A 27432-nucleotide genomic window follows, 5' to 3' on the forward strand; every position below is an offset into this window, starting at 1 on the left:
CATGCTTACAATCCCAGCACTTTGGGAGGCCAAGATGGGCGGATCACTTGAGTCCTGGAGTTCGAGATCAGACTGGGCAACATGGCAAAATCCCTCTCTACTAAAAATAAAATAAATTTTAAAAATAAAAAGCAAAATTAAAATAAAAAAATTAGCCAGGCATGGTGGGACATGCCTGTAGTCCCAGCTACTCAGGAGGATCATTTAAAGCCAGGATGCAGAAGTTGCAGTGAGCCGAGATACTGCCATTGCACTCTAGCACGGGTGACAGAGTAAGACCCTGTCTCAAAACAACCACAAAAAACCTTACCAATTAAAAATATCTGCCATATAGGAGTTACTCCAAAAACAAACATACTTGATAATTCAACACAGGTTTGAACTGCAATGGTCCATTTACAAGCAGATTTTTTTTCAAGAAATAAACTGGGAAATTTTGTGAAGATTTATGAAAATTTTAAAAAACTTGCAAAGCATCATCCCTAAGACAGACCAATCCCTCCCCTTCCTCCTCAGCCTATTCAACATGAAGATGACAAGGTTCATGAAGACCTTTACAATGATTCACCTCCACTTAATAGCAAATATATTTCTCTTCCTTCTGACGTTCTTAATAACATTTTCTTTTCTCTAGCTTACTTTATTGTTAGACAGAATATACACAGATTCTGTCTAACAGATTAACACATATACAAAATTTGTGTTAATCAACTGTTTATCAGTAAGGCTTCTCACCAAGAGTAGCCTATTAGTAAAGTTTTTGGGGAGTCAAAAGTTATATGTGGATTTTTGACTTCATGTGGAGTTGGAGCCTGCAGGGTCAGCTCTAATTGTAATCATTACTAAAGTAAAACTACTGCATCTTTATTAGGCACTATTTGCCAAGTACTTTATATGGTCCTAAGTTACAGTTTGTTCTCCTCAAAATTCTGAAGAGTAAAGCAGGCTTTGCTGAAATTTAGTTATCCAGTTAACAACTGATTTTCCTCCCCAAATTCTACCCTGACCTGCCTTGGTCTTCTCCATCCCCTTTTAGCCATCACTTTTTGAAAATGAAGAGCCATCCCTACCAGCAGGTGGAGGCATGGAGCAGCGATCCAAAATTGCTACTCAAAGAAAATTAAAAGCAGGAGATGCTTCTGATGTCAACCATACAATCAGTGGCACAGGTCCCTTATAAAAGGAACCTACCAGCAGCCAAAATAAAGCACTGCAAGTTTAGAAGGTTCATCTACAAATCTAGTTGTTGTTCCTCTCCTCATATGCTGATCCTATGAACACTTCTACCTGAACGCAAATACATGAAAGTATCACTTATTTGTGAATAACTTTTTGAAAAGCATGTTTGGCAACAATATGAAAAAAATCAACAAAGTCTATGTTACTTTTAGACAAGAATAAGCCATTTAAATGTGGAAGGGAATAAAGCCTAAATTTTCTCTCAATTCAAATTAACCATAAAAGATAAGCAACCTCACAGCCAGAATCTAAAAGTTTTGAATGATTTTTAAATTAGAAGATTCAAAATGAATTGGAGTTTTTTGTAGTGAACAAAGGGAATTTAAGAATGTCTAGATCTGAAAAGATCTTTAGTCAAGAGACTTCTAACAAAATCAGAAATCAATTTTATATAAACACATAAACAAATGTGATCCATACAGTCAAACAAGAAAATTAAGAAAACAAAGAAAGTTAAATTCCTTAAGAGGGCTTGAAATAAGGTTTCTTCATCATCTAAATTTACTAGGTCTTTAGCACAGCTAAATGACTGCTAATGACCCTAGACAAAAACAAGAAGGAAGCTAAGTTCTGTCCACTCCCCATTTCTTCAGCTCTTCTCTTCCCAAACTTGCCCATATATCCATCTTCAGAAAAGAACCCAATTCTCTAAAACTGCTCTGGTCAACTGTGAAGGAAGAGAAGTGAAGAGAAAAGAAAGAGTTGAAAATTGCCTCAAACAGAATGAATGGCACTTCTCCCTCTTCCCACCCAAAGTGAGCTCCGTCTTTTCCTAACTTCTGTGAAGGGCTTAATATTTTACCTCTTGCAGACATTTGTATTTAAAAAGGAATTCCTGGGTAGACAGCATGTACAGCTGATGGAACTCTAGGCATAGCAACAAAGCACTAAAATCTCGGCTTATAAATCTCATCCCCTAGACTAAATATGTTCCTGACAACCTATAAACTAGCAATTTGAACACCTTATTAGAACTACACTCCCACCCCAAATACACTATGGATTTACATTATGTTTGAGCATGTATTTGAAATATAAACATATATTAGCTCAGAAGTGAAAGCTAAAGTATGGTAGTATTAAATTTCAATCAAAGTATGAAGCATTTCTGAAAACAGAAATGAAGCCAAAGTTCCAACAAAATAGGTGTTTTGGGAGTACACAGATAGGAAGGTCTCATAAATATTACCACTTCCCTTGGGGTATCCCACTCACTGGCCACACTATTCCCTGTATCAGCTTCTGTATCTAAGTCTGCAAAGAGGCAACTATTATGCTAACAGTAATTTGGAATAATGCACATTTATATATTGATGTTGGGTAAACAAGAGCCCTTACAAATGAGCACAGGATATGCAAATAAAATTTTGCAAAAGAGCAGATCCAAAGAGCAAAAGCAATACTTCAGAAAGCACACTCTTGCTTACTGCAATTTAAAACAAACTCATTACACCACACTGCATCTACCTCAGTAGCAAAATGTTTATAAAATGTCTAATAACATATGATTGGAGAAACAGATATGATCATTTATTTTAGTATTGTCAAAGGATAGATCCTTTTGAGAATGTCAAAAAAGTTCTTACCTTTTGACCCAACCTAGTGATTTTAAAGACTTTATCAAGCATTTATTAAATGAAGTTTTACACACATCAACAAAAACCTAAAAACAACAATGTTCAACATTCAAGAACGTGTTGCTCATAGATCAACATGACATCACCCTAGTTTAAGACTGTACCTCTGCTCTACCAATACAATAGCTCCTAGCCACATGCAGCTATTTAAATAAAACTGAAATAAAAATTCATTTCCTCAGTCACACTAACCACATTTCAAGTGCCCACTAGCCACATAAGGCTAGTGACTATTATTGGATAGTGCAAAAACATTTCCATCATCACAGAAAGTTCTACTGAACAGCTCTGATCATATCCATGTGGGCCATTCTCCCTCCTCCTTCCCCTACATTCACCCATTTGTCTAGAAACAACTGCTTCACTTCAGTTCCTGGCCTAAGCAAGCCTCTACGATTACATAAGGCTAGCCCTGATTTAAACCAGAAATTTAGGTATACATTCCTTAGAGTCTCATAACGCTTTGATACACTTATACCATCTATAATCCTACCATTTTCTCCATCACAATTCTGTAAATTTCCTGAAGAAGCATCCAATTTTTATCCAAGGGGGTTTGAACTATTCTGGCACTCACAGGACCTTGATAATCTGCCATATGCTAAGAACATTGCTAAAGACAAGAATGGAAATAATGACTGTAGTTGAAAAATGGTTGTGTATATGGAAGGGTATGCATAAAAAGGAAAACTTGGTTAGGCTGGCAGTGTTACAAACAATTAAAACAACATCAACAAAAAGCTACTATAGGCTGAGTATCACTTATCCAAAATGCTTGGGACCAGAAGTGTTTTGGATTTCAGACTTCTTCTGATTTTGGAGTATTTGTGTATACATCATGAGATATCTTGGAGATAGGACCCACATCTAAACACAAAGTTCATTTATATTTTATATACACCTTATACATATAGCCCAAAGGCAATTTTACACAATTTTTAAAATAATTTTGTGCATGAAACAAGGTTTGTATACACTGACCCACCAGGAAGCAAAGGTGTCTCATCAACCATGTGGACGATCTTATCACCTATGTGGATGATCTGTACTTGTTTGGCAACATCGTTTCTGACTCTGAATTTATATGCTAGTGATAAGCAATCACTTTCTCCCACTTAATCACACATAAACACTTAACAGTAAACAACATAACATTAATACAGTGAGGAAATAATGTGCTTTGGGTAACTAGGCAGCAAGTAGCATCCTCAGAATACGTGCAACAGCTGTTCAACAACAGCAACAAATAACAGCAGGCTCTCAGTCTTCATGCTGGTACTCAGAAAGTTTCCATTTGGGGCATTTTAGATTTTCAGACTAGGGATGCTCAACCTGTAATTCTTTACATTTTCTCAACACTTAACACAAGGAACCTCACTCACAAGAAGCTGTTCTATGAGTAAACATTTGTGAAATAGTTTATTTAAAAAGAAAAAAGACAAATGCTCAATTAGAAATAATATGGTTTAATGATAGATTTCTAAAAATTAAAACTCACATTTCTATCCCATATAAGATTTGCTTCCAGTGCATAGAAAATCTGACTGAATAATTCCAACTGCAGTGCTTTGGTAATATACCCAACTTTCACATCTACCAAGAACCTACCTATGCAAAGCATCATAAATACAATGGTGAACAAGACACAATTTCTGCCTTCACAATATTTTTTTTCCAAATAAGAATGTTATTCTGAAAGACAAATCTTTAAACTCAGCTATCAACAATAGGTTATCCAAAAATGACAAAGAACACACTTCATCTACTTTCTCTATCACTCACTAATTCAAAAAACTCATATTAACCATTTGAAATAGTATACGTCCTGGTTTAAAACAAAAAATTCATGCCTCATTTACTTGGCACCCTCAGAAGAGCTGGTGTTCCACATAAATGAATTTTCCAGGTAACTCAAGCTTGTCCACTTCAGCACCAACACTTCGGCATGAAAATCTTTTTTTTAAAAAAATAAAACAGTACACATCTTTCAACTTTTAAAAACAGACTCTATTAATACTATTCTTACTAAAAATTATTGTGTCATATAACACTTAAGCCCCTGAACTAAATGTCCCAGGGTGCTTGCAAAAGTTGCTGTGGCTTCAAAGAGTTTTCCTTCTGTTCCCTGGCTTTGGTGTGTCTGTCAACTTTTGCTGCTGTCAGTGTGAACCGACTCTGGCAGCCTCCCACCCCACTTCAAATTTGCTGCTACTTGGCAAACAAGTTGTGTCTGAATTTTGCCTAAAACACACCGGCTTTGAGACAATCTCCAAATCAATTCTGGTCACCCAGTCTTTTCTGTTTATTCCTGCAACAGTTATGGTCTGCAGCTACAAGTTCCAACCCAGTTTTGGATACATGAATTTGTGCTGTACTTTGATGCTCCCATATTGTTTTCATATTTAAAACTGATGCTCAGTCAGAGATAATTTCATTACCTATTCTTTCATTCAACAGATATTTATTAAGTACCTACTATGAACTGGGCTACAATACTATGGTGATGATAAGAAAATGAAAAGATTGCCAGTTTCAAGCATATCTTAAAGCACAAAAACTGTAACTATTCTACTTAATGTCTTTAAAAAAAAAAGTGTTTTTTTTTCTACGTCTCTTAAAATTACAAAACCAGTTAAACTTTTTATAACTTCTGTACCTTCAGGCTTAGGAACTAAAAATTCAAGGGTAAAGAAAGTATTTGATTAAACCAAATACTTATTTTACAAGCTCTGAGCAGGATTCCAAGGTTTTCTGTCTCCTTTTTTTCTATTACAAATTCCCATTTAGGCCTAAAGAAATCAGTATCAACATATGCTTTATTATTAAATAATATGCAAAGTCCTGATAACGACAAATATATCCATCTCAGCATCCACTAAGTTCACCTTTACCACAATGTTAGTAGAAAAAGTGTTAATTGAGGAAAATTTCTGTCCAAAGTTTAAGAAGTTCCTATATACTTCACTTTGGGGTTCAGAAAATTTTTAAAAAGTTGTAAAGGTTAGGAAAATTTGGTGTAACTCTACAGTATTTGCTTCATCTGCCACAATCATATTTTTAAAATTCCATTACCCATTTAAACCTAAGGCTAGAAAATGAATCAAGAAGTGAAGCTTAAAATTGGTCTCTGTGGATTAATTAAGACATCAGGTAAAACCCCTGGCATCAGTCTCATTTTAATCCCTTGGAATCTTCCTTCTCATTCATTTTCTCCTCAGAGAGCACAAGAACACATTTTATAATTTTATAAATAATCAGTGATTGTCTTTATTATTCAGACATAAATGGAAATGAGTTATTAATCATGTGCCTGCTGATCTGAGGAAGTAAAATCATATTTAGAAGTGAAAAAAGTTACTATCATTAAAAACCTTTAACTACTACTATTAAAAACCTTCTTCATCAGTGCATTAATATCTCCTCAACATTAATTCTACAATCTGAAAATGCTTTAAGTGGTACTAAAAAGGCAGATCACAGGTCTAACCTTCAAAATAAATTAACAATGTAATATTATTCTAAACGACACAATAGTAATTTTTGCAAGTCTGCTCTGACTTCATTACCTTATGCTGTGAAATAAGTCTTAGTTTAAAAAAAAAGGATTCAGAGAGAAACCCAAATATAGGCTCTTGCTCCTTCTACAAACACTTTAGGCAAAGAAGTAAATGACTAATATTTACTACACACTTACTACAAGCAAAATCTCTACTAGGTGCTGTCCACACTACCTGAAATCACTCACACACACACACACACACACACACACACCCCTACCTACCTACCTTGCTCAAGATACAATATAAAGGGAGAGAGAAAATATACTCCCATAAAAGATAATATTAAACAACAGGAAAAACATATTTGATTTTAGAAGTGATCATTAGTCATAACTTCTGGCAGCAGCAGAAAGTGAGGGCACTAAGTTCAGGTGTAAACAAAACAAAATTCTTTTTACCTCTCTGTTTTAAGTCTGGCAATCAAAATTACCCAAAACTAAGGAATTGTGCCAATGGCATCACCGCAGGAAAAAAACGCTCAGGAGCAACTGGTATTGGACCACTCAAAACAAAGTCTTCCCGTGAGTGCAAATCAGCAGTTTCTCTCCTAAAAATCTCCTTATCAAATTAAAAACAAAACTGATTCTTGGCTACGAACTTTGCAGATTTGTTCCTCTGATACCCCTTAAAGCACAACCACAGAAACGAAGGAGTCGGTGAGACGACAGCCACGGGGCATCTAGGCCTATTGTTCAGAAGGACCTGCAGGACCAGGCGAGCGCCGCGGGGCGCACGGGAGCTGGGGGAGGAGAGGCGCGAACCACGTACAGGTGTGCGTATGGGAGGGGGGCAGGTATTTGCAAGGCGGGGGAGCACAGATGTGCTCGGGGGCCACAACTAAGGAAGAAAGACTCAACTTCCAGACCGAAAAAGAGGAGGGCGGTCATTCCTGGGGCTTAAACTGCAGGGCACGAAAGGTGACGGGCCTGGGGAGGGTCTGATGAGAGGATCCCGGAGCCCACCAGGGTGGGGGTTCTGGAGAGGCTGGAGAACTGAGGGGGGACAGACAGGAAGAGTCAAAGAAAAGGCTCTCCAATCGAAAGGCCAGGCTAGAAATCCCCAGACAATGGACAATGCGCGGGCTGCGGGATGTCGCGGAGGTGAAGCTGGGTGGGCAAAGGGAAACAAAAGAGAGACGCCCCCAAGTGTGGGCCCGGCGGCGGCGATTACCTGAGAGAGCTGCCGGGGATTGGGGCAGCCGAAGAGCGCGGAGCTGGAGCTGAAGCTGATGGCTCCTCGGCGGCTGAGGACGTGCTGGGGGACCGGCCTGTCCAGGGGCAGTACCGGCAGCTGGTAACATACTTCCATTGAATACACCCGCCCTGCCTCCGCGCGGCGCCCGCCCTGCCGCGGCCGCCGGCCCCTGCGCTAAGAGGGGGCCGCGACTCGGGGGCTCCGGGCCGAGGCGGGAGCAGGGCGGGCGGGCGCCGACCCCGGGCCGGGAAGCCGCGCTCACGCCTCCCTAACCCCAGCCCTCCGCTCGGGCCGCCGGTGGAAATGCTCTGCGGCAGCCGCGGCGCCAGTTATCAAGACCAGCGCGCGCCTCGCTCCAGGCGAGGGGGACGGGGTGCAAGCGGGGCCAGCAAAGGCAAAGTCGGAAAGGGAACCCCGCCGCCCCGGGGCTCCTCGGCGGAGAGGAGCAGGTACGGGAACTGCAGAGTTCGAGCGGAGCACGGACAGAGCGAAGCGGTGCAAGACGGCTGGAGCCAGCGGCCAGACCCTGGGCGCGCGGGACTCAGGAGCCGCGTCCAGCTCGGGCCGCCGCCGCCGCCGGAGTCCTGCCCCTCCCCTCCCCCGGAGCCTGACTTCACTCCGCCGCCGGCGCGAGCCCGGCGTAATTCACACTTTGCAGCCGCGGACCCTGCGCCAACCAGGGCGGCCGCCACCGTGACGTCACGACGCCGCGCCGCAGGCCCAGCGCTCCGCGCCGCCACAGCGCCCAGGGAGACGGGCAAGCGGCCGAGGGCAACAGTAGCCTTACTTGTGTTCCGCACCCTGGAACTCTGTCCGGGTCCCCACCCGGCAAACGTTTTCCTCCATCTACCTCATCGGCAGCTCCCCTCACTCCCCGCCGTAACTCCCTCCTCTAGCTCCTCGCAACCCAAGGCGCGTGCGCACGAGGCTCCACCGTTTCGGGGCATCCCCTTGAGCGCTAAACTCTTGCGTTCCAGCGCGCTGAAGGTATGGGGTGGGCTCATCCCGCGCAAGAAGCGCCGTTCGGGACTGCCGACCCCAGAAACCCATAGCACGCGGCGCACTCGCCGTTCTCAGCCCACCGCGGGGTCACCGCTGGCTTTTCCCTCCTTGAATTCCCAGTCATGGGCTTCGCTAGGGACCGCTGCGGCAGTGACGTCAGCGGGCCGCGCGGGCACCATGCTCCCCGCTACGTCACTGCCAGTCCCTCAGTGGGGCAGGGCTGGAGCGCTACCCTGTCAGGTGCGGCCCCGGGGCCATCCCGAGCCGGAGGGGAGGAGGGGGAGCCAAGAATTCCGAAGTGAGGAGGGGGCCTGGAGACAAAGGGAAAAAAGACTGAGAAAGAAGTGAGAGTATGGGTGAAAAGAATGAGGAAGGATGGTATTGAGAAGACAAAGGAAAAAAGTAGACTGCATGCCCCCTACCAAAACCGTTGTTTGTTGGTTTTTGATTTTTCCAAAGCTAGAAAAAATAAAGAGCTCTTGACCTGTTTTGTAAGCTAGATATGTAATTTGAGTGTTCCTATTGTCGCATTTCTCACTAAACTGTCAAGGCTTTCACCATCAACTGATTGTTTCTAATTCATTCTGGCCTTTGGTACTTCAGCCTGAAAAAGCTCTCCCCTACTGGCAAAATTGTTGCTTTGGCTCAGTTCTTAGGGCACCCACCCTTCTACTTATTTGAGATGACTAGCCACTGGCAAGGTGGCAGGCCTTTGAAAGCACTGCATAGCTTCCACTGATGATGAGATCACATACCAAATGCACATAATCCGGTAAATAAGCAAAAATAGACCTTTTATCATCTTCCCATGACATCTGTTTCTTTTCTCTAGCTAAAACTTTATACCTCCTATGTGGATATTTTTCTACCTGTCTGCTTTCTACTATTAAAAGAACTGTTAACTCCCAACGTGTTCTTGTGGATTTTGTCTTCATTAGATGATGTAAGCTCCCCTTTAGTACAACAACTGATCCAACTCACCTTTGAAATCCTCATTACTCCCACAACATCTAGTAGATGTATTGAGCATCTATTATATGCTTGGGATTATACTGAGCACGTTTTCTCATGTTATTACATTTATTTCTCACGAAAGCCTCACAAGGTAATTATTAGTATCTGAATTGAGAGTAGACTCATGGAAACAAATTCGCCCTAGACCTTACACAGATAAGTGGCAAGAACTAACCTCCAATAGTGTTTGAATTCTGTGTAAATCTAACCACCCAGGAAGTGATACTGGTGTGATGTTACTGTGTGCTAAATAAAATACTACATTTAATAACATCTAAGAGACGCAGGTTGATTAAATCATTTAATGACACTGAGAGCACCAAGTAGATGACTGAACAATGCATCCGCCTTCAACATAGTTGATTACTACTGTGCACCTGTGAACCAAGAACCATGACCGGCACTCTACATACAATGTTTAACTTTACCCAACACAATAGCCATGTAAGTCAGGTAATTTTATCCTGATTTTATCAGGTTACAAGACCATAAGTCATTTGCTCCAGTGAACTCTGCTCTATGATTTCAGAACCATGCATTTTCCATCATACCACACAGCATCTCAAGACCAGAGTTTTTCAGCTGTTTACTGTGTTCTTTACTGTATTGAGGAGCATATTAATCAGGTTCTTCAGAGAAACGCAACCCATAGGATGTACATACAGAGAGAAGAGGGGAGAGAGTTATTTTAAGGAATTGGCTTACGTTTTTGTGGAGGGTGGCAAGTCTGAAATCTGTAGGGCAGGCCAGCAGGCTGGAAATTCAAGTAAGAGTTGAAATTGCAGTCTTGAGTCTGAAATCTGCACAGCAGACCCACAGGCTGAAAACTCACACAGGGTTTCTACATTGGAGTCTTGAGGCAGAACTGAGTCATCCTCAGGAAACCTGAGTCTTTGCTCTTAATGCTTTCAACTCTTTGGATAAGGTCCCACCCACCCTATGGAGAGTAGTCTGCTTAAAACCAATGGATTTTAAATGGCAGTCACATCTACAAATATCTTCATAGCAACATCTAGACTGGTATTTGACCAAATGACTGAACATCATAGTTTAGCCAAGTTGATACATAAAATTAACGATCACAGGGAACAAAGGTTAAACCTAAATAAAGACATGTTATTACTTTCAGCAGCAAAAGAAAAGTACTTAAGAGAAAAGTAACAAAAACTGCAAAATTCTTATAAAAGAGATTTTTTACATCATTGAAATATAAAAGCCAACTTGAATATTTAGAAAGAATTCACGAGATGCAAATATCTTCACATTATGTGCCCATTTAATCTTTCTAACATGTTTTCCTTCCCTAGACCTTTTTGTCACCAGTTTTCTAATCATATTCCTTCCAAGGTCCAAACCATCGATCCTAGCAGTCAAGTACTGCTTATGAACCAGTATAGACCTCTACATGTAACTATTCCTCTTTTCAAACAAGATGTACACTGCTCCAAGTTCTGAAGACTGGGAATATTTCTCTTTACTGCCTCTAGAACCACCCCAGAGAGGGACCATCGTGTTGTAGCTGTCTACTGTCTGCACCATAAAATGCAGAACTATCTGGAAATCAGTTGCAAATCAGTTGCAAATATTTTTCTCAACAGATTATAGGGAACCAGATGCCTTAGATGCCTTCTGGCTCCAAGGTTTCTGCTGAGAAATTGAGCAATAATCTCATTGAGGATCCCATATATATATAGAATTGCTTTTCTCTCATTGCTCTTAAAATTCTGTCTTTTTCTTTCAACAGTGTCATCATGTCTTGGTCTGGGTCTCTTTGGGTTTGTCATACTTGGATTTGGCTGATCTTAGATTTCTAAACATGATTTCCATAAATTTGGGGAGTGTTCTGTCATTATTTCTTCTAATAATCTCTCTGCTTCTTTCCCTTTTCTCTTTCTGTAAATCCCATAATGCATGTATTAGTCTGCTTGATGGTGTCACATATGTTTCTTAACTCTGTTCACTTTTCTTTATTTCTTTTTATTTCTGTTTCTCGAAATTTATAATTTCACATGTCCTATAGTCAAGTTCACTGATTCTTTTCTTCTGCCTGTTCAAATCCACTGCAGAACCCCTCTAGTATATTTTTCAACTTGGTTATCGTATTTTTCAGCTTCAGAATTTGGTTCCATTTTATAATTTCTATCTCTTTGCTGATGATTAATTTTGTTTACATATTGTTTTCCTGATTCCCCTTAGTTCTCTGTTCACATCTTCCCTTAGCTCTTTCAGCATATTTAAGACACTTATTTTAAAGTATTTGTCTACTAAGACTAATGTCTGTATTTTTTCAGGAAAGGTATCTGCTACTTCATTTTCTTCTTTGAAAGGGACATGTTTTTCTGGGTTTTTGAAATATGCATTGTGGGGGTTTGTTGTTGTTGAAAATTGGGCAGCTGAGAAAGCAGACACCTCTTCCAGTCTTTGCAGACGCTCCCTGTGTCAGGGAAGTTTTTCACTAATAAGGTGGTCTATGGTTCTAAGTCTTAGGATCAGCTTGAGGAGAAAGCTTAAGATCTTATGAGTTCTTTTATGAGCATGCATCTTGGCTGGGCCATTGTGTAGCTTTTTAAATTTCTCCGTGTACACAGCTGCTTTTTAATGTCTTATTTTCCAAATGAATCTCTCCTTGAGGCCTTTGGTGGTCTATTATATGTCTCCACCCATAATGTCTTACTCCAAGTGTCTATGGACCAGTCTCCCAGTAACTTTCCCAAGCAGCAGCCACTGCTTCTCCCTGCTTGAGATCTGAGTTAGGCAAAGCAAAGACCAGTCCTTCAGGCATTGCCTAGTAGGTTAAAGCATTTCAAATAAAAGTCTGCTTTTCTCCTCCTCCTTCTGATTCGTAATTTTGTTTTATACTGTTTTTATCTGACTTTGGTGTCGGGGCAATATTTGCCTCATAAAATGAGCTGGAAAAGCTTCCTAACAGTTCTATTTTCTGAAAGTGTTGACGTACAAAAGTGGGATAATTTCTTCCACAGGTGTGTGATAGGGTTCACTAGTAAAACTATCTGGACCTGCACTTTTTACTGTAGGAAGATTTTAAATGACTAATTCAACTTACTTAGCTGGTGAATCTTATAATCTAAGCTCTACCTAACCCCAAAAGTAGTCTCCAAGGTTATAGGCCAAAATGTTAGAAGTGGTGGGATTGTGGTTTTTCCTTTTCTTTTAAAATATCTTCCTAATCAATTGTATTTTCCAAATTTTCTAAGACAAACCTATATTATTTTATAACGAAACTTATTCATAGCCTGGGCAACATGGTGAAATCCTGTCACTACAAAGAAAATACAAGAGTAGCCAGGTGTGGTGGCACGTGCCTGAAGTTCCAGCTACTTGGGAAGCTGAGGTGGGAGCATCACTAAAGTCCTGAAAGTCGAGGCTGCAGTGAGCTGTGATTGTGCCACTGAACTCCAGCTTGGGCAACAGAGCGAGCCCCGTCTCAAAAAAAAAAGTTACTCATTAAATTTATAAACTGTGAGCAAAAATAAACTGTCTCTAATGTTATGATAAACACACAATAAAATAAAAGGGTAATTGAAGAAAAATTTCACTTGAGGGTTAGTTCCCTATACTATTTAGTAGTCCAACACTACTAATCAACAAGCACTTCCATGGTAGTACACTAATGAATAATCAGTCAGAAGATTTCTAGCTAAACACAGCAGACTGTATACTTGTATTGATCTGTTTCCTCCTCAAACTCTCCTAAATGACACTGAAAGAAGAAAATAAAGCATTAGTTCAGGACAAAGAGAAAAGGAGGAGAAATGAAAACTGATAAGAAGTTCATGTTTCGGAAACTGAAGGTGATAAGTTATATATGTCCTAGCAAAATGGAAAGCTAAACCCTGAGCTTACAAGTGGAGAGGGCTACATCTAGCTGATTCCTACTGCAGAGACCCAGGAACATCTCAGAAACTGGAGACTCCACCCATCTTACGAGGCAAGGATGCACATGGGCTAAAAAAGAAAAGATCAATTGAAGTTCTTTATAACAAGTGGTCAGAACCTCAGATCTCCTCCCCAAGGCTGTGTAGACAGGTAACTTGCTCTTCTTCACCTCCGCAGAAGATTGGATGGACTGATCCAAACAGGCTCTAGTCTTGGATTCACCAGGCAGAGCTGAGGGTAAGAGTAACATATGCAAAGAGGTGGCCTAAGTGAGAGTCTGCATACCTGGTGACAGCCAAGTTTATATCCTCCAGGCAAGAGGCTGGAAGATTCCTCTTTAAAAAAAAATGAACCTCCCCAAGGCAAAAGTTTTGCTGGAGCTGTCAGTTGGGAGTCCTCTGACCAAATAAGTAGGTCCACACATAATTCTAAGCTAAACCCCACCCATGCACAGGGAGCTCATAAACAGCATAACAGCATCTCACTCTTAAATATGAAAGAGTAATCAAGCATTATCAGAATATGGAAAAATCCTATAGCATGAGACATGATAGAATTAAACAGGAAAAAAAAAAAACACGGGGAAACAGAAACAATAGAGAAACTCCTTCAAAAAACCCAACAATATGCTTAGAGAGGTAAGAAGTTATAAAGTATAAGGACAGAATGATATGAAACAAAATAGATCTTTTAAATTAAAAAACTATGATAGCAAAAATTTAAATATTTAATGAATGGGTTAAATGATAAAGTTAAATATATTTTCCCAAAAGTAAAACAAAAAATTAAAGATATAGATAATGTGAGAAAAGATATTAAAATTAAAGTCCCAGTCCAGGGGGTTTAACATCCAAATAATAATGATTTCAGAAAGACAGAACTGAGAAAATTGTGGGGAGAAAATAATTTAAGAAAATTTAGCAGAACCAGAGGGCACGTTTCCAGATGGAGACTGCCAAGTCTGTGCTTAGAATAATGGACAGAGAAAAGATCTACACCAAGGCATAGCATTGTGAAATTTTAGAATAATGGGGACAAAATTAAGAACTTAAATGTCTTCCGGGGTATAAATATAAAAACAGGCCACATACAAAGGACCACGAATCAGCATAGCAAAGGCCATCTCAACAGAAAATTTGGAGCTAAAAGGTAATGAAAGCCCTCAAAATTCTGAAAACATGGTTTTCCATCTAGGAATCTGTAGACCTGGCCGTAATATCAATTTAATGTGAAAGCAGAATAAAGATAATTTTCAGACACTGAAGAACTCAATTATGTAGTTCCCACTGCAACTTTTCTCAGTAAGCTATTAGGTAATGTACTCTAGAAAGAGGAGGGAGGATAGATACCAGGAAAGGGAAATAGCAAACAGGAGCCTCAACACAGGGGAGAGGGGAAGGGAGCCCCAAGTGATAGTCCCTGGGTCACAGCAACAAAGAGGACTGAGACAGCAACGCGGCCACCTGTGAGCAGGAAGATGGAAGCTCTGGGAAGAAAATGGAACTAACAGGCGACCTGTGGTAGCTAAACACAGTGAGAGAAGCTCTGGCAGAGAGTTTGGGAATACATTTATTATGACGACATAGAAAATTAAACCAATAAACTTGAATTAATAACACTGAGAAAAAGAAGTTGTAAAAGAAATTTAATCATCATACATTATATACCTGTTTTATAAATAATAGTTACATATTCACAACAATATAATTGCTGAATATTGATTTAGCAAAAATATGGTGTTACAGCTAAATATATTGAGAAGTGGAAGGGAATGAAAAGTGTGTGTTTCCTTGGGTGGTATTAGACAGCCAAATTTTCATCTTACACAGTAGAATATTAATAGACATCAAAAATTGAGATGTGATTTTTATTTTTTCAATTTTAATTTTAATTTTTATTTATTTTTTGTTTTTTATTTTTTTCTTTTCCTACATGAGCAAGGATTTCAGAAATCAAGAGATGTGATTTTTAAATTTACTAATTTTTATTTTTATTTTTACATTTTTTTAAGATGAAGTTTTGCTCTTTTTGCCAAGGCTGGAGTGCAATGGCATAGTCTTAGTTCACTGCAACCTCTGCCTCCCAGGTTCAAGGGATTCTCCCGCCTCAGCCTCCTGAGTAGCTGGGATTACAAGCGTTTGCCACCACACCCAGCTAATATTTTGTATTTTTAGTAGAGACGGGGTTTCACCATGTTGGCCAGTCTGGTCTCAAACTCCTGACCTCAGGTGATCTGCCCACCTCAGTCTCCCAAAGTGCTGGGATTACAGGTGTGAGTCACTGTGCCCGTCTGACATGTGGTTTAATGATATGAAGCTAAGTCCTTGTAAGAAACAACTAAAAGCAGTAAATATTCTTGCTATAGCAGAGCAAAAATTTATAGTGCATAGGGATGGGACATGATACTGTTAGGTTTATTATGACATCATCAACTGTTAAACTCTAAAAGCTATGTACATACATTATGCTTTTCATTCAAAAAATTAAAATAATCATATTATGTAGAGTTATGTCCCACAAAAGACATGAAGAAGTCCTAATTCCTGGTATGGCCTTATTTGGAAATACGGTCTTTGCAGATGCAGTCATGTTAAGATAAGGTCATACAGGAGATAAGGGTGGGCCCTATATCCAATAATGGTGCCCTTATAAGAGGAGGGAGATTTGGAGGCACCCATACCTGCAGGGAAGAATCATGTAAAAATAGAAATGGAGGCCGGGCGCGGTGGCTCATGCCTATAATCCCAGCACTTTGGGAGGCTGAGGTGGGTGGATCATGAGGTCGGGAGATCGAGACCATCTTGGCCATGGTGAAATCCCATCTCTACTAAAATAAAAAACTTAGCTGGGCATGGTGGTATGCGCCTGTAGTCCCAGTTACTCAGGAGGCTGAGGCAGGAGAATCGCTTGAACCCAGGAGATGGAGCTTGCAGTGAGCCAAGATCACCCCACTGCACTCCAGCCTAGGCGACAGAGCAAGACTCTGTCTCAAAAAAAAAAAAAAAAAAACAAACAAAAAAAACCACACACAAAAAACGGAGATGGAGACTCAAGTGGTAATTATGCAAGCCAAGGAACACCAAGGACTGCCAGCAACCACCAGAAGCTAAGACAGAGGCGTGATCAGATTCTCTTCTAGAGCATTCAGAGGGAGCCTGGCCTTGCCAACACCTCTGTTTTAAACTTCTGACTTCCAGAACTGTGAGATAATACATTTCTGTTGTTTTAATCTACCCAGTTGATGGTCATTTGTTACAGCAACCTTACGACACTAATATAATCATGTTAATTCTGTGTATCTGAATTGGAGCAGGAGATGTTTCACAAAGGGCCCGTACTTCCAAGTTCATTTCTACACTTGAGGTTAAACAATACTATAACAACAACAACAACTAATCAATTTAGTTTTTTTTAAGGCACAGTAGAAAATTCATCTGTTCAATTAAGGGATGTGGGAGGACTAGTGATACGGAATCACAAATTTTAGTTGCTGGTTATAAATATTGAAGTGAATACCTATCCGAAGTTGACTTTCTGTTTTTAAAAACACCCTTCAGCTTCCCTGCTATTTTTTTTTTTTTTTTTTTTTTTTTTTTTTTGAGATAGAGTCTTGCTCTGTGGCCCAGCCTGGAGTACAGTGGTGTGATCTCCGTTTACTGTAACCTCCGCCTCCCGGGTCCCGATTCAAGCAATTCTCCTATCTCAGTCTCCCAAGTAGCTGGGATTACAGACACGGGTCACCATGCCCAGCTAATTTTTTTGTACTTTTTAGTAGAGACATGGTTTCACCATGTTGATCAGTCTGGTCTTGAACTCCTGACCTCATGATCCATCCTCCTCCGCCTCCCAAAGAGCTGGGATTACAGGCATGAGCCACCACGCCTGGCTGCTTCCCTGCTATTTCTGAAGAAGAATGTAAAGAACAAAGGGCTTTTTCCCTCACACCCCATACAGTAACAACATAAAATATTGAACAGAATAAATCTTACTCAAAATAGCAAAATTTTTTACAGTGAAGCTAAAAATGAATTATTAAGCAATTTTTTACACTAACAAATATCTCTGAACTTAACTATAATTTTTATATAAAATAGTGAGAGATTTAAAGAAAGCATATATATTGTTTACATTTTCTAGTGCCCTCTCTGTCTTAGGGCCAAATATCTGCCTGAAAGTTGTTTAAATAATGAAATATTTAAGATCTTAAGGCAGCCAGTCATGGTGGCTCACACCTGTAATCCCAGCACTTTGGGAGGCCAAGGCAGGTAGATCACCTGAGGTCAGGAGTTTCAGACCAGTCTGGCTAATATGGTGAAACCCCGTCTCTACTAAAAATACAAAAATTAGCTGGGCGTGGTGGTGGGCACCTGTAATCCCTGCTACTCGGGACAGGAGAGAGATACAGGAGAAGTACTTGAACCTGGGAGGTGGAGGTTGCAGTGAACAGAGATCGCACCACTGCACTCCAGCCTGGGCAACAAAGAGGGAAACTCTGTTTCAATTGGTTATCGTGTATTTTAACGATGACGTAGGAGGCAGGACTCAACTCTGGAGGTGGGGCTCAGATACAAGACCAAACTGAAGACTAACAATAAAAGGGCTGGGGTAAAGCAGCTTTCCATGAGACATGCCCACCAGTGTGCCATGTTAGTTTACCATTGCCTTATCAACACTCGGAAGTTACTGCCCCTTTCCATGGCAATGACCTGATGAACTGGTATTATTGTTTTCCTAGAAATTTCTGCAAAAAACACTCCTTAATTTGCATGTAATTAAAAGTGGGTATAAATATGACTGCGAAACTGCCTCTGAGCTGCATCTCTGAGCACACTGTCTATGGGGTAGCCCTGCTCTGCAGAGAGTAGAGCTGCTTCTGTACACTGCCACTTCAATAAAAGTTGCTATTTAACACCACTGGCTTACCCTTGTATTCTTTCCTGGGTGAAGCCAAGAGCCCTCCCAGTCTAAGCCCCAATTTTGAGGTTCACCTGTCTTGCATCAATGGGTTGAATTATGGTTGCCTCACCACGCCGCCAAAAAATATATATGTTGAGATCCTAACCTCCATTTCCTTAGAATGTGAACTTATTTGGAAATAGGGTCATTACTTAGTCAAATTAAGATAAGGTCACAGGATTAGGATGCACTATGCAGATATCCTTATAAGAAGACAACAGTGTCTTATATCCTTATAGGAAGACAACAGCATAATTCCCTAACGCATTGTGACAGATGTCCTTATGAGAGGACAGCATTGTGAAGGCACAGACACAGGGAAGATGCCGTGTGAAGATGACACCAGAGTCTGGACTGATGCATTTACAAGCCAAGGGATGACAAGTATTGTCTGCCATCACCAGCAGCAGGGAGAGAGGCATGGAACAGACTCTCCCTCAGAGGTGCTGGCAAGAATCAACCTTGTTGACACCTTGATTTTGAACTTCTGACCTCCATAACTGTGAGATAATTTCTCTTGTTTTAAACCAACCAATTTGTTACGGTACTTTGTTACAGAAGCCCTAGGACATTAATACACAGAATTTTAATCAAAAATTTTGAAAACTCACTAATTTTTTAAAATTTCAAATCAATTTTTCATTCGTTTATTCACCAAATATTTGTTGAATGACTACTATCTGTTAGGTGCTCTCATAGGCACTAAAGATGAGATAGAGATTGGTCCCTGCCCTAAATGAAGTTAAAATTTTAATGGAGGAGAGTGGAAATAAACATATAAATACACTCATGCATTGTTTAATGACAGGAATACCTTATCAGTCATGTCCTTGGATGATTTTGTCATTGTGTGAATATCCTGGGGTATATTTACACTAATCTAGAAACCCTAACCTACCACAAGCCTAGGCTAGATGGAATAGCCCATTGCAGTTAGGCTCCAAACCCGTACAGCATATTATTATACTGAATAATGTCAGCAATTGTTACACAATGGTATTTATGTATCTAAATGTATCTAACCATAGAAAAGGAAGTAAAAATATGGTATATAATATTTTTAAAATAATTCTCCTGTATAGGACACTTACCACAAATGGAACTTGCAGGACTGGAAGTTGCTCTGGGTGAGTCAGTGAGTGAGTGGTGAGTGAATGTGAAGGCCTAGGACATACTGTACACTACTGTAGACTTTATAAACACTGTACAGTTAGGCTACACTCAATTTATTTAAAATATTATTTCTTCAGGCCGGGCACGGTGGCTTATGCCTGTAATCCCAGCACTATGGGAGGCTGTGGATCACCCAGGGTCAGGAGTTCAAGATGAGCCTGACCAAAATGGTGAAACCTCGTCTCTACTTAAATTACAAAAATTATCCAGGTGTGGTGGCACATACCTGTAATCCTAGTTACTCAGGAGGCTGAGGCAGAAGAATCACTTGAACCTTTGAGGTGGAGGTTGTGGTGAGCCGAGATAGTGCCACTGTACTCCAGCCTGGGCAACAAGAGTGAAACTCTGTCTCAAAAAAACCAATTCTTCAATAATAAATTAACCTTAACTTACTGTACCTCTTTTGCTTTACAGACAAATTTTTAAAAATGTTTTGACTCTTTCATCATAAGTCTCAGCTTAAAACATACATTATACAGCTTTACAAAAATATTCTTTATATTTATTCTATAAAGCTTTTTTCTATTAAAGTATATGTATATTTTTAACCTTTTATACTTTTTTGTTAAAATCTAAGATACGAACATACACATTACCCTAGACCTACCCAGAGTTGGGATTATCAGTATCACTGTCTTCCACCTCCACATCTTGTCCCACTGGAAGGTCTTAAGGGGCAATAACATGCATGGAGCTGTTAACGCCTATGATAACAATGCCTTCTTCTGGAATGCCTCCTCACCTACCGAAGGACTGGCCTGAGGCTGTTTCACAGTTGGCTTTTTTTTTTTTAATAAGTACAAGAAATATGCTCTAAGATAATGGTAAAAAGTATAGTATAGCAAATACATAAAGCAGTAACATAGTCATTTATGTAAATATAAAATATGTACTGTACATAATTGTATGCACTGTACTTTAATATGATTGACAGCACAGTAGGTTTATCCTGGTGTCATCATAAACATATGAATAATGTCTTACACTATGATGTGAAGATGGCTACAACATCACTAGGAGATAGAAATTTTTCAGCTCCATTAAACCTTTTGGGACCACTATGGTGTATGTAGTCCATTGCTGGCTGAAACATGTTTATGTGGCACATGACTGTACATGACATGACATATGACATAACAAGCTAGTGTTAGGTGCCATGAAGAAAAATAAAACAGGGAAGTGTTTTAGAAAGTGGGATACAGAGGTCAGGGAAGCCCGCTTTAAGAAGATGGCATTGGGCTGGGCACGGTGGCTCACGCCTGTAATCCCAGCACTTTAGGAGGCCGAGGCCAGTAGATTGAGCCCAGGAGTTTGAGACCAGCCTGGGCAACATGGTGAAACTCCATCTCTATGAAAAGTAAAAAAATCAGCTGGTTGTGGTGGCACACTGATGGACTCAGCTACTCTGGAGGATGAGGTGGGAGGATCAACTTGGGCCCAAGTCAAACTCATAGAAACGGAAAGTAGATAGAGGTTACTAGAGGTTAGGGAAAGAGACGAGTAGGGAGTTAGTGTTTAATGTGTGTAAAGTTTCCGTGTGGAATGATGAAGAAGTGCTGGAAATAGTGGTGAAGGTTGCACACACTGTGATTGTACTTAATGCCATTGAATTGAACACTTACAAAGGACTGAAATGGTAAATTTCATGTTAGGCATATTTTACCACAAACCAGTCCCCTGGCCCACCTCAGGAAATGTTGAAAGGATTGGGCCAAGATATACTCTTTGAGAGTTCGTTGCTTTAGCCCACCACTCTTATCTGAGCTCTAGAATGAGACCCCCGCAGAGGCAGGTCCCCACACTGGCTCGGAAGGCACAGCCCCCTGGTCTCCCAATGCTCACATTCTCAGAGCATGACCGTGATTTTCCTTTGCTACAGGTGCTGGAGACTGTGCTACATCTCATCACAGCTCTTATCACACTTTTGTCCTCTATTGTCTTTCCAGAAAGCCTTGAAGAAGCTTTTCAGATATTCTGACACCTACTTTCTCTTTTCATTTCAAATATTTTGAGTTGATCAAGAAAAAAGCAGTCATTCACCAAGTTGAAGTTTGTTTGCTTATGATTTTCCTTGACACTTTCTGTACATGGATTCTTTAATTCAGATTGGGCCTATTTTGAGTGACATGAATGTTACCAATCATGCCTATACACTTTGTTGGCAACAATATGCCTTGACAACTCAACTCTTGGTGTCTGTTTCCTTGATTAAAGCAATCTATCCAACCCCAGCAGACAAAATAAAATAACTGCAATATATCTGCTGGCAATTATGATAAACCACACAGACTACAAGCCTCTATGCAAGTAAAACTGCAGTACACACAAAGGAACAGATAAACCATAAGGCAAACAAAAAGTAATAAAATTTAAATGAAAGGAATACTTTACAAGTAGAAGACTTATTTTTTTTCATAAAATATCTTTAAAAAATTCTATAACAAAGCCACAAGAAACAAATTACTTTTGACAGGGTCCAGTGACATAAATGAGATAACTGGAAGAATTATTTTTCATAATCTATGGAGCATTTCACCTGCCAAAGAATCCTCAGTTGACCCTCCTTCATTCCATCAATGAGATCACACTGTTCAGACCTATAATAAATGTGCAGGGATGAAAGTTCACAAAGAAATAGAGATAAAAAGTTTGCATATGCATGAATAAAAATTTGACCCAGTTTAATTTTTTTTTTTTTTTTTGAGGTGGAGTCCTGCTCTGTCACCTAGGCTAGAGTGCTGTGGCGCGACCTCGCTCACTGCAACTTTCCACCTTCCAGGTTCAAGCAATTCTCCTGCCTCAGCCTTCCAAGTAGCTGGGATTATAGATGCCCGCCACTGCACCCAGCTAATTTTTGTATTTTTAGTAGAGACAGGGTTTCACCATGTTGACCAGGCTGGTCTTGAACTCCTGACCTCATGATCAACCTGTCTCAGCATCCCAAAGTGCTGGGATACAGCATGAGCCACCACGCCTGGCCTGACCTGGTTTAAATGTCATATCCTTAGTGAAGCCTTTCCTGAACTCCTCAGGTGGAAGAAATCTCTCTCTTATGAAGTCATATAGGACCATCTGTACTTCTCTTAAGGTGCCTTCCTTTCTGGGTATCGTATTATATTTCTTCGTATACACATTTGGATCTCTCGGATCCCTAAATTCAGATGTTCTTCAAAGATCAGTACTCCCTGTTTTGTCAGTCTACATTACATCCAGGCACACAGAGAGACACACACATATTCCCCCACCATGACCATCCTCCCCGCTGCTTCACAATCTCTTACCTCTGTGAACATGATTCCAAAATCTCTATTCCTTCTCTCAAAATTCAGTCACTAATTTCCGACTGCCTGCTAGATTTCTGCACCATGCTGCCCCTTTAAATGTCAAATTCAGTAAGTCTATAATGAAAATGATCACCCTCCCTGCCTAACTTTCTTCCTCTGATCTCCTTGTGTTAATGACACCTGTACCATCCTGTTCAGTTGGGTGCAAAACTCCCCACCCATCCTCACTGCCCATATCCAATCAGTTACAATGCCTTGCTGATTTTATTTCTGTAATGTTATTGTAATTTGAACCCTTTCTACTTACCCCATCTCTCTCTGCTCCATACTTCAACTACTACTGGATCTTGTCCATCACTGTATCCACAGTATCTAGAATAGTACTTTATCTAGAGTAGAAAATCAAAAAATACAAAATAAAATAATGAATGAATGAATAAATAAATAAATATCCCACCTCAATGCCTTTGCTCAGGCAATTCTTTTATCTTGGAATGCTCTTGTACCATATTGCCAGTATTTACAGTATTCTTCAAGGTACAACTCAAATGTTTGCCCTCTAGGAGATTTTCTCACAGAGACAAATTTCACAGAATGGATGGCCGAGAAGCAGGCAGAGTTATCTGTAGGCCAGGCAGAAGCATCTGGCAAGGATGCCACCATCTTTATTGTTGCCATATCCCACTGCTGCTGCTAGGTCTAGGAGCCAATACGATCTCTCCTTCTTGTCCTTCATCTTTCACCACTTGCTTAAGATTTGAAGTCCAGGGTGGACACATACATTTGCTAATCCTAGGTTAAGTACCCACAGTTAAAGTGGTAGGGTTCAAGGACATGGAATATCTGACTCCTTGAGTTTCATAGTAGATGGCAAGACTCTGCCTTTCCCAAAGACCCATACAATGGGAGAGTCCCTACATTTACAAGAGAATTCAGTTACTGGAAGCCAAAATAAAGCAACAAATGTCCACTGCCCTCCAGCATGCACATCTTCACTCTTCTGCAAGATCATAAGTCCTGTGAAGGCAGAATTTGTCTGAATCATTTTTGTATTCACTGAAGTTCCTAGAAAAACACCTTGTACTTCTCCTAGTTGAGAGCGTTCCTTTCTGATTACTCATCATATGCATCTCATTAAAAAATTTCTAGTTTAAGCTACTCCATGCCACTTTAAAGTTTTCAGATTTTCAAAATGTTGGGCATCTTCTTTAAACATTTTATACATCTTAGGTTGGTGCAAAAGTAATTGCATTTTGGGCCATGCCTTTTATGACAAAATCCACAATTACTTTTGTACCAACCTACTATTTGTCAAATAAGAGAATGAATGATGCTCCTTGTGAGCAAAGAAGCCACAGTGTTTTACATACATTACTTTTCTCACTCACTTTTGACCAGATTGTTAGCTGTGTTTTGCTGTAGCACTTAATACAATTATAAACACATTTAAACTAATAAAACACTCAAATTCTGTTACTGAAAGGTAGATCGTCAGTTTCTCACTTAACCATACACCTTTATTATCTGTTCTCAGCTCCTGGGGCTAAGAAACCCTACTTTATATTTTTTCTCAATCAAATTTTCATTCAATTACTCAAAATAGCTAAGAATAAAAACATCAATCTATTTCTTAAACTATACTGTGCTTCATTTAATTTCTCACTTCTTGTTAAAAGCATTTCTTTCTTCTTGCTGAAAGTTCATGCACCACGTTGCCCCTTTAAACCTCAAACTCACTAAGGCTAAAATGGAAATGTCTTATCATATCTATTTTGTTTGAAAGTTTTTTAGTTTAAGCTATTCCATAACACGTTAAAATTTTCAGACTGATCATGTTTCTGATGTCTGCTTTACGTTTTTGTCTTCCCTAACACCTTCCATGATCTTTATGGGCAGCAATCGTTTCTGGGGTTCACTAAGTACCCAACACACAAACAATATTTGTCAAACAAACTGGTTAATAAGAAATGAGAAGTAGTACAGCTTAAGGAATTACAGGGATGTCTGACTCAAGCACAATAATGGTAGCATTACATTCATACTATCATTATTAACATAATGTGGTTCAGGGGTCCTCAAAGTGTGGTTCCTAGACTCCAGCATTTCCCAGGGACCCTTTCAGAGGGTCTACAAGATCAAAACTACTTTCCTAAGAATACGAAAACATTCTTTGTCCTTTACACTGTGGTGACATTTGCAATGAGGTTATGAAAGAAAGGGTAAAACTGCTGGTGCCTTAGCACAGAGCAAACTGTGCTACTAGTCATTTCATTCTTCACTGCTATGTACTCATATTTCAAAAATGCCAGTTTTAGCTTACACATGTCCTTGAAGTAAAAATTATTAGTTTTGTTATATGTCAACCCTTGAGTCAATGTCTTGTTAATATACTGTGGGATGAAATGAGAAGTGTGTGTATAGCACTTAGGCTGTTTGATGCTTGTCTCAAGGAAAACATTAATGCCATTGTTTGTAATGGGAACTGAAGCAGCTGCTTTTTTCATGAAATACCGTTTTACCTGAAGCAATGACTGACAGACAAACTAGGGTTATTAAGAATTTGACATTTGATAGATGTTTCCTCTAAAATGAAGAATACAACTTTACTCCAAGGTAAGCAACTGACAGTATTTGTCATCAATGACAAAGTCCAAACTTTCAAGTGAATTTTAGAATTTTAGAAAATATTATCTACCACTATGAGCTTAATTCTTAACATATTTCTGATGAGATCAGTGGTGATTTTAATGAATTTTTTTATATTGTGTAATACACTGTGCCAACATTTGGAAAATCGGCATAACAAAACGAAACAGTATTTTTTAAATGATGAATGTATAATTTGCAAAAGCATGCATTGGTAAAAAGATACATTCAGAACTCAAGAGAGCCCAGTGAATTTTAATGTAACAGAATAAGAAAAAAACATTTATAATAAAGTTTCAGATTTTACATTGCAGCAAACCTTTAAGAAACTACCATTTGTCAAGTTTGGGTTGTTGTATCAAAGAATATCCACCATTATATGAAAAGCCTATTAAAATACTACCCCTTTTTCCAACTGCATATGTATGTGAGGTTAGATTTCCTTCACATAATTCAATCAAAACAATATATTGCAACAATTTGAATGCAGAAACAGATATATGCATTAAGTTGTCTTCTGTTAAGCCAGATATTAAAGAGATTCACAAAAATGTAAAACGTTGCAACTCCTTTCGCTATTTTTTTATTGTTTTGGAAAATACAATTTTTTTTTTTTTTTTTTTTTGAGACGGAGTTTCGCTCTTGATACCCAGGCTGGAGTGCAATGGCGCGATCTCGGCTCACCACAACCTCCGCCTCCTGGGTTCAGGCAATTCTCCTGCCTCAGCCTCCTGAGTAGCTGGGATTACAGGCACGCGCCACCATGCCCAGCTAATTTTTTTGTATTAGTAGAGACGGGGTTTCACCATGTTGACCAGGATGGTCTCGATCTCCTGACCTCGTGATCCACCCGCCTCGGCCTCCCAAAGTGCTGGGATTACAGGCTTGAGTCACCGCGCCCGGCCGGAAAATACAATTTTTTTAAACAAAAGTGTTATTTATGTTAACATGTAATAGATTTATTATGGTTATTTTAAAATAAATATTAAAAAAATTTAAATTTCTAATATGATAAATATTGATAGATATAACTCACCTAAGCAAGAGCTCTTTGAGATCCACAATATTTTTTGTTATTCAATATGATCTTTTTATTACTCTTTTAAAATTTACAGACTTTATTTTTTTTAGAGCACTTTTAGGTATACAGAAAAATTAAGCAGGAAGTAGAGTTTCCATAAAGTTCCTCATCCCTACACACACACACACACACACACACACACACACAGACACACACCCACCCCAATGTGATCTCTCCCAACAATTTCCTGTATTATTAACATGTTGCATTAGTGTAGTATGTTTGTTATAATTGATAAGCCGATACTGATACAATATTATTAACCAAAGACCATAGTTTACATTAAGGTTCACGCTTTCTGTTGTATATTCTATGGTTTTTGACAAATATGTAAAGACGTGTGGCCACCATTATAATATGATGCAGAGTAGCTTTACTGCCCTAAACATTTCCTGTCTTCTACTTACTCATTCTTCCCTCCCTCCCCTTAAACTCCTAGCAACCACTGGTCATTTTACTGTCTTATCTAGTTTTGCCTTCTCTAGAATATCATGCTGAAATCATATAGTATCACATAGTAACATATAGCCTTTTTAGATTGGCTTCTTCTGCTTAGCAATACGCATTTAAGGTTTCTCCCTGTTTTCTCCTAGCTTAATGACTCATTTCTTTTTGGCAATGAATTCTATGCCATTGTACGAATGTTCCATGTTTGTTTATCCATTCACCTATCGATGGACATCGTGGGTGATTTCAAGTTTTGGCAATTATGAATAAAGCTGCTATAAACATTCATGTGCAAGTTTTTT

At 39.6% G+C, this 27432-nt stretch overlaps 2 protein-coding genes and 1 long non-coding RNA gene across 6 annotated transcripts in view; 1 reads left to right on the forward strand and 2 right to left on the reverse strand.

Moving 5' to 3' along the window:
- Positions 1-7747, reverse strand: part of PDE7A (phosphodiesterase 7A) — a 124910-nt gene extending 117163 nt beyond the window's left edge. For all 4 annotated transcript variants that reach the window (XR_001109134.2, XR_001109133.2, XR_001109132.2 and 1 more), the window contains exon 1: positions 7607-7747. Coding sequence is in view for 1 of the 4 variants with exons in the window: in XM_012463702.2 (XP_012319125.1) it covers positions 7607-7744 (138 nt within the window). In the remaining 3 variants the exon portion in view is untranslated. The remainder of the gene's footprint in view (positions 1-7606) is intronic.
- Positions 7748-7933: 186 nt separating this feature from the next.
- Positions 7934-9538, forward strand: LOC135277920 (serine/arginine repetitive matrix protein 1-like). The gene has a single exon (XM_064384095.1). It carries the CDS (start codon positions 7934-7936, stop codon positions 8978-8980), a length of 1047 nt encoding a protein of 348 aa, XP_064240165.1. The 3' UTR covers positions 8981-9538.
- A 10365-nt stretch (positions 9539-19903) lies between these two features.
- Positions 19904-23333, reverse strand: LOC135277955 (uncharacterized). Its single transcript, XR_010345489.1, has 3 exons — positions 23264-23333; positions 22209-22269; positions 19904-19996 (listed from the first exon to the last, which is right to left on the reverse strand). It is a non-coding gene; the product is annotated as an uncharacterized LOC135277955 (long non-coding RNA).
- Positions 23334-27432: the final 4099 nt, after the last annotated feature.

Source organism: Aotus nancymaae, unplaced genomic scaffold (assembly GCF_030222135.1).
Source record: "Aotus nancymaae isolate 86718 unplaced genomic scaffold, 86718_ANA_hifiasm-v0.15.2.pri h1tg000036l, whole genome shotgun sequence".
NCBI lineage: Eukaryota > Metazoa > Chordata > Mammalia > Primates > Aotidae > Aotus > Aotus nancymaae.